This window comes from Saimiri boliviensis, chromosome 7 (genome assembly GCF_048565385.1).
Source record: "Saimiri boliviensis isolate mSaiBol1 chromosome 7, mSaiBol1.pri, whole genome shotgun sequence".
NCBI lineage: Eukaryota > Metazoa > Chordata > Mammalia > Primates > Cebidae > Saimiri > Saimiri boliviensis.
This window is the reverse complement of record NC_133455.1, coordinates 109,506,063-109,514,421: the sequence shown is the minus strand read 5'-3', so window position 1 is coordinate 109,514,421 and position 8,359 is coordinate 109,506,063. Positions and strand designations below refer to the sequence as shown.

Genomic DNA, 8,359 nt, shown 5'->3' with positions numbered 1-8,359 from the left:
GAACATAGTGCCCAGAGTCCCCTGAGGGGACAAGACACTACACAGAAAGAAGTCCAAAGCTATGGCTGCCAACCAAGTATTCAGTCAACGGACACAACTTCCAGCCCAGATGCGATTTGGGGTCATTTATTTTTTGAGATGGGGATCTCACTCTGTCACCCAGGCTGGAGTATAGTGCCATGATCTCGGCTCACTGCAACCTCCCCCTCCTGGGTTCAAGCAATTCTCCTGTCTCAGCTTCCTGAGTAGCTGGGATTACAGGCACGTGCCGTCATACCCAGATAATTTTTGCATTTTTAGTAGAGACAGGGTTTCACCATGTTGGCCAGTCTGGTCTTGAACTCCTGACCTCAAGTGATCTGCCCGCTTTAGCCTCCCAAAGTGTGGGATTACAGGCACCAGCCACTGCACTCAGCCTAGGGGTCATTTTTACCACAAGCAGTATTGTCTGGGAATACAGCTGATGGGCCACCTTATCAGAAGGTTAATCCTTTATCCTGAAGGGGGAATGAGTGGAAGTTAAAATTAGGCTCAAATATTAAAGTTAGATTAGGAGGAGTGGACATGGTATATAGGCAGTGAAAACAAATGCAAAGAGCCTGAGGTGGGTGCGTTCCTGGAGTGTCTGAGGAACAGAAGGGAGGCCTGTGTGGCTGGAGGAGAGTAAGCATAGGAGGAGGCATGTGTATGAGACATAATGAGATCAGAGAGGTCCCAGGAGCAGTTCACACAAGACCTTACAGAAATACCTAAGGAGGTGGGACAGATCACTTGAGGTCAGGAGTTCGAGACCAGCCTGACCAACATGGCAAAACCTTGTCTCTACTAAAAATACAAAAATTAGCCAGCCATGGTGACTTGTGACTGTAGTCCCAGCTACTCAGGAGGCTGAGGCAGGAGAATCACTTGAACCTGGGAGGCAGAGGTTGCAGTGAACTGAGTTTGCATGACTGCACTCCAGCCTGGGCAACAGAGTGAGACTGTCTCAAAAAAAAAAAAAATTTATATATATGTTATATATGTAATATATATGTTATATATATGTAATATATATGTTATATATGTAATATATATGTTATATATGTAATATATGTTATATATGTAATATATGTGTTATATATATGTAATATATGTTATATATGTAATATATGTTATATATGTAATATATGTTATATATGTAATATATGTTATATATGTAATATATGTTATATATGTAATATATGTTATATATGTAATATATATGTAATATATATAGATAATACATATAGATAATATAGATTATATATATATATATATATATATATATATAAAGAAAGAAATAACAAAGAAAGTGAGACTATATCATGAGTGACTCTAATAAGTAAGGTCTGAACGTGTTCTTAGCTGCTGAGGGCATTACTACCAACCAGCTCAGTGATGTCGCCTTCTCCAGCCAGGAAGGCCTGTACTTACCCCCCAGGGCTCAGCTTTCTGTACACCAGGCCAGTGATGGCCGACCGCAGCCTCGTCGGCAGCACCTTGAGCCGGTACATGTTCTGTCGCTCAGTGTTTGCAGGCAGGCCGAGAGGAACATCACCACGGCAAGGAGGTAGCCCTTCCAGGCTGGAGGCTTGGGATCACCAATAAACTCCAGGAAAAGGCTTGCAGGGGAAGGAGGCAGAAGGTACAGCTGGTGAGAGGAGGTGCCCATGTGTGTTGCCTTTGCCCAAACGAGCCCAGGTGTGGAGGATCAGTTGACGTGACTGAGTTTTCAGCAATCATGATCTCCGTTATTTCCCCCACTGTCCATGCTTATTTTCAATCTGACTGCAGCTCCTCTAGATCGAGAGATGGTGTTTTTGTCCCCACTTGTTATAGACTAAAAATTTGTGTCCTCACAAAATTTGTATGTCGAAGCCCCAACCCCCTGTACCTCTGAATGTGACTGTATTTGGAAATAGGGCCTTGAAAGAGGCAATACAGTTAAAATGAGGTCATTGGGCTGGGCCCTCAGCCAGTCTGACTGGGTTCCTTATAAGAGGAGAAAATGCAGACACACAGGGAGACAGCAGGGCACACACGGAGGAAAGACCACATGAGGACACAGGGAGGAGGTGACCAACGGCACGCCCAGGGCAGAGGCCTCAGATGGAACCAACTTGCAGATCCCTGATCTAGAACTTCCAGCCGCCAGAATAACCAGAAAAATGTATTTCTGTTGCTGAAGCTACTCAGTCTGTGATGCTCTGTTACGGCAGCTGAGCGGACACCACTTGAATCCGGGCTGGCCACAAAACCACCTTTGACCAACAAAGTATGGTGGAGGTAAAGCTATGCACGCTCTGAGCCTCAAGAGAAAATGTAGCTTTTGGCCTATTGCTTAGAACCCTCCCAAGCAGCCACATGAACAGGCGTGAGCCAGCTTTTTGGAGGCTGGGAACCCACATGGAACAGAAACCGCCATCCCAGCTTCAGACACACAACTGCAGGCACAAGAGAAAACCCAGCTAAGAAAAGAACCACACAGCCCACATTACGGACCCACATTACCATGAATTAAATAAATGAATGCTTGTAATTTTAAGCCACTCACTTTTGGAGCATTTTATAGCAAAAGCTAATTGATGCGGTCCCGTGACAGCTTCCTTATTTGCCCTTCTGGGGGTCAGTCACTTTCTCATTAATCATTTCCTTTCCTCAGTATCCTCCTCGCCCACCCTCCAGTGTCCCGAACACCAGATCTATAGGCAGAGACAGGAGAGCTGAAGCCCCCTGACCCTGGAGGGATGCCATTAAGAGACCACCAGCCTTAGCAGAGAGAGCACCTGAAGTCTGGACTCACCTAAGCAGCTTGGGGACAGTGAACCTGAAGACATCACTGATGAAGAGGCTGTGGGTCCCGGGAGGAAGGTAGAGTGGAACGCCTGCCACATGGCCCTCAGCAGTGGGCCCCACTGCCTCCGTTCTTGCCATAGGAAGGGCTCAGTCCAGGCGTCCCCAAAACTTTTTACACAGGGGGCCAGTTAACCGTCCCTCAGACCGTTGGAGGGCCACCACATACTGTGCTCCTCTCACTGACCACCAATGAAAGAGGTGCCCCTTCCTGAAGTGTGGCGGGGGGCCGGATAAATGGCCTCGGGGGGCCGCATGCCGCCTGCAGGCCGTCGTTTGCGGACGCCTGTCTCAGTCTCCGGAGCCTCCACGCCACTGCCTCCTTTCCTTCTAAACACTATTGCCTTGGCGTGCCTTAGCGGAAGGAAGAGGTTGGCTCTGGGTCTCAACCACCCACAGCTGGACCAGGCGTTAGAGGCTTGTTTTCCTAACAATGGGCGTGGGTGGGCGTGGATCCAGCCTGGCCTCCTCACCTGTTCCTCCTTATCACCCTGAGTACCCATTTAAGAGGCAGCCACAGGAGTTGTGGGGGGAGGGCAGGAGGGCAGCCCCGAGGCCTCTCAGACGGCCATGGGAAAGCACACGTTGAGCACCTACTACACGCCAGGCACTCCCGAGTCATCCCAAGACCCCCGGCGAGCCAGATGTTGTTCCCATTTCACAGATGAGAAAACTGAGGCTCAGAGAGGCGAACTTGTCCAAGGGCACACAGCTGAGAATTAAAAGCTGGGATTCAATTCCATTTCTCTGCCTCCAGAGCCCATGCACTTTTCTTTTTTTTTTTTTTTTTTTTTTTTTTTTTTTTTGAGACAAAGTCTCACTCTTTCACCCAGGCTGCAGTGCAGTGGTGTGATCTCAGCTCACTACAACCTCTGCTTCCTGGATTCAAGTGATTCTCCCACCTCGGCCTCCCGAGTAGCTGGGATTACAGGCAAATGCCACCACACCCAGCTAATTTCTGTATGTTTAGGAGATGGGGTTTCACCATATTGGCCAGGCTGGTTTTGAACTCCTACCTCAGGTGATCTGCCCACCTCAGCCTCCCAAAGTGCTGGGATTACAGGCATGAGCCACTGTGGCCAGCCTCCCATGTACTTTTCAATCTATCATGTTGTCAACCTGGAAGAAGAACAGCACCCCCTCTTCCACACACACAACCAGCCAGCCCCCAGGTGGTTTTGAACCGGTGGAGAATCACAGCTGATATGCATGGGGCCTGGTGCTCTGGCTCTGGGTGAAAGCACAGACAGACACTCAGGCTGCCTCAAACTCATAAGATCCCCAGCCTTTGGCCATAACTGGGGCCACAGAGAAGAGCTAAAGTGAGGAAGGGAGAGGAGGTGGTAAGGGGAGGTCCAAGGGCCCCTCCAGGGCAGGTCAGAAGCCCGGGGCCATAATGGAGAGGCTGGGGCGATGCAGCTGCTGACAGCCGGTTGCTGTGTGGTCTTGGGTAGGCAGACTGCTCCCCTCTGTGTGTGAGAGAGGATGGGTGTGCCTCTGAAAATCTATAAGGTTATCCGTAATTGCTTGCTTGCTTGCTTTTCTAAGACAAAGTTTCACTCTTGTTGCCCAGGCTGGAGTGCAGTGGCATGATCTCAGCTCACTGCAACCTCCGTCTCCCGGCTTCCAATAATTCTCCTGCCTCAGCCTCCCAAGCAGCTGGGATTACAGGCACACACCATCATGCTCAACTAATTTTTATATTTTTAGTAGAGATGGGGTTTCACCACGTTGGCCAGTCTGGTCTTAAACTCCTGACCTCAGGTGATCCACCTGCCTTGGCCTCCCAAAGTGCTGGGATTAAGGGTGTGAGCCACCATGCCTGGCCACTTAACAGTAATTACAAATCTGTGACCCGGGGCCACGTGCAGAGATCAGCTCTTTGCACGAAGGAGCTCACTGACTTCCCTGGACCCCCTTGCCAGGTGGGCATTGTTAGGCTTTCCATTTTACAGAAGGGGAAAGAAGCTGAGGCTCTGAGAGGTGGCAATAGCAGCCTGAGGTTACGCAGCAAGGGCAGAGCAGGGATTGGAGCCTCAATCTTGGCTTATGGTTCCTAGAGTGTTCCTTGTGCACTAAGGACCCCCAACCCCACCATAATAATAATAATTTAAAAAGAAGCATAACAGAAATTCCCTTGTGAGCTCAGGTGGCAAGACCCTTCCAGGCCATGGTCTTTGTCTCATTGCTGGCCTCATCTGGTGTTTGATTTGGCGTCTATGGAGGGTTGTGGCTCAGCTCTGTTTCTGAGTGGGCATGGCCTGCTGGTCACGGGTATTTTGGCATTTGGGTCTCAAAGCCAAGAAGATGCCCCTTCCATGCAGAGGGCATCCCTGACCTCCCTTCCTGTCTGACCCCACCATTTCATTCATTGCCTTCACAGCCTTGCCCACGGCACCAACCCTCTCTTTGTCTTGTTAGAACCCTGGGTGGGTAGACTTTGCCTGAGTTTTCTACCAAGACGTCCCTAGTATCTAGTCCAGCTCCTGCACACAGTAGGAGCTCAATAAATACTTGTCAAATGAATGGGAAAAGCAGATTCAGTGATATGTATAAAAGGGCCTAACAAGAGTGCCCAGCACATACTGTTATACACCTTTACAGAAGGAAGGATGGAGCCTGGCTGGGTGGACAGAACTTGGCTTTGGAGCCAGGAGACTGTGGTTCCAATGCCTGCTGTGTCTCCTCTCCTCTGAGCCTTGGTGTTTCCATCTGTAAAATGGGATCAGGGAAGAGTTAACTGGGAAGTTTTCTTTCTGGCTGGAGATTTTGCTCAGTTCTGTTCTGTTTGCCTGGAGAGTCACTGTGTTCAGCCTGCAGGCTCCACAGCAGGCATTTTCCTCTCCTGGAGATCTCACTTCCCATCAAGGAAGAGGTCCAGATTGCTGCCTGATGTCTGGTCTCTGGACTGAAGGCCATTTAGTGCAGGACTCACAAATGACCGTGGGGCAAGGCAGAGGGTATGCATGAGTGGCATGGGCAAGGTGTGAGTTAGGGATACAAAAGGGAGTGGTGGAGGCCAGGTGTGGTGGCTTATGCCTGTAATCCCAGCACTTTGGGAGGCCAAGTGTGGTGGCTTATGCCTGTAATCCCAGCACTTTGGGAGGCCAAGGTGGGCAGATAACTTTAAGTCAGGAGTTCGAGACCAGCCTGATAGCCTGAGCAAGACCCAGCCTCTAATAAAAAATACAAAAATTAGCTGGATCTAGTGGTGGGCTCTTGTGGTCCCAGCTACTTGGGAGGCTCAGGAAGGAGAATCATTTGAACCCAGGAGGTGGAGCTTGCAATGAGGCAAGATGGTGCCACTGCACTCCAACCTGGGTGACAGAAGCAGAGAGAAGGAGGGAAGGAAGAAGGAAGGGAGGGAGGGAGGGAGGAAAGGAAGGAGGGAGGGAGGGAGGGAGGGAGGGAGGAAGGGACGGAGGGTGGAAGGGAAAGAGCAAAAGAGAGAGAAGGAAAGAGAGAGGTGGGGACTGTGGCTAATTGAAATCTGCACACTTTGTCAAATGCTGTAGGCTCTACCCGAATCCAGTCTCCTACTATCTTGTGAAGATGTGGCCTAGTGTTGCCAGATCTACTTTAAGAGAGACCAGAATTCCAGATTTTTATGTATTGGTATTTCTATTTATTTTTTGAGACAGAGTCTCGCTCTGTTGCCCAGGCTGGAGTGCAGTGGCATAATCTCGGCTCACTGCAACCTCCACCTCCCAGGTTCAAGCAATTCTCCTGCCTCAGCCTCTCCAGTAGCTGGGATTACAGGCATTCGCCACCACACTCGGCTAATTTTTGTATCTTTAGTAGAGACAGGGTTTCACTATGTTGGCCAGGCTGGTCTCAAACTTCTGACATCATGTGATTTGCCTGCCTCAGCCTCCCAAATTGCTGAGATTTCAGGAATGAGCCACTGCCCCTAGCCTTGGATTCCAGATTTTTATGTGATCTCTCCAAATTTTTAAATACTGGCAACTTATTAAAAAAAAAAAAAAGAAAATAATGCAAACAACCATAAAGCCCATGTGCACCAAATATACCTTGTGAAGCTGACCTGACCGGCAGGTGGCTGTTGCGTGACCTCTCAGGAGGACGCCCTTTTCCTTCACCCAGTGGTTGCAAAATATTTCAGACAGAAAACCAAAGTTCTCTCTGGGTGCAGTCAGTTGGCTCAGAAGCTGACGAAGCCTGGTCTTTGTATAACCCCATCCTTCCCTTCTTTCTGTCAGTAATCTATGGGAGGATTCCCAAACTGCTCTGGAGAATGTTTCTAACTTTTAATTCCAGTGTTGGGTGACCTGTCATTTTCATGTTGGTTCGGGATGCCAGGAGTTGGCAGAGGCTTATTCCAGAGCCCCTGTGGACTGAATTCTGCCACTTCTATAAAGTCATTTAAAAGTAGAGGGTGAGTCAAGCACAGTGGCTCAACCCTGTAATCCCAGCACTTTGAGAGGCCGAGGCAGACAGATCACCTTAGGTCCAGAGTTCAAGACCAACCTGGCCAACAAAGTGAAACCCTGCCTTTACAAAAACTACAAAAATAAGCTAGGTGTGGTGGCAGGCACCTGTAATCCCAGCTATTTGGGAGGCTAAGGTAGGAGAATCGCTTGAATCTGGGAGGTGGAGGTTGCAATCTGCCAAGATTGTGCCATTGCACTGCAGCGTGAGTAACAAGAGTGATACTGTTTCCCCTCCCCGCACCATCCTCCCACCCCCACAACCAAAAAGAAGAAGAAAAAAAAAAAGAATAGGCTGGGTGTGGTGGCTCACACCTATAATCCCAGCACTTTGGGAGGCCAATGCAGGTAGGTCACTTGAGGTTGGGAGTTCGAGACCAGCCTAACCAACATGGAGAAACCCCTCTCTACTAAAAATACAAAATTAGCCAGGTGTAGTGGTGCATGCCTGTAATCCCAGCTACTTAGGAGACTAAAGCAGGAGAATTGCTTGAACCTGGGAGGTGGAGGTTGCAGTGAGCCGAGATCACGCCATTGCACTCCAGCCTGGGCAACAAAAGCAAAACTCCATCTCTAAAGAAAATTTAAAAATAATAACCACTTACACTCCTTATGTGTCAGGCCCTGTTCTAAGTGCTTTACAGGCCTTACTTTATTTAATCTTCACAACCCTATGAGGTAGGTGCTATTATTAATCCCATTTTGAAGGAATGGAGACTGAGGCACAGATAGGTTAAGTAACTTGCCCAAAGCTACACAGCTAGGAAGTGGTAGGGCCAGTAATCAACTCCACATGTCCGGTGCTTCTGATGTCTGAAGGCAGTGTGCTCAGGAAGGGGGCACATCCTCAAGTGCCTGCTGAGCTGGCCGTGGAGAGGCAGCTGGTTCCTCCGTCTGCCTGGAAACCTCCAGAAAGTAGACACTTGCTCCTTTATCTCCTGACCCCTGGTGCTTAGCATATAGTAGGTTCTTATTAAACGCTGGTGGAATGACTGAAGCCAAGTAGTGGAGACAATGCTATTACTATTAAGTACCTGCTG

At 49.0% G+C, this 8,359-nt stretch overlaps 1 protein-coding gene across 1 annotated transcript in view; it reads left to right on the top strand.

Moving 5' to 3' along the window:
* LOC141585226 (uncharacterized) overlaps nucleotides 1-1,592 on the top strand; it is a 27,862-nt gene extending 26,270 nt beyond the window's left edge. Inside the window, exon 8 of the mRNA XM_074403483.1 lies at nucleotides 1,384-1,592. Within this exon, the coding sequence (XP_074259584.1) occupies nucleotides 1,384-1,592 (209 nt within the window). The remainder of the gene's footprint in view (nucleotides 1-1,383) is intronic.
* Nucleotides 1,593-8,359: the final 6,767 nt, after the last annotated feature.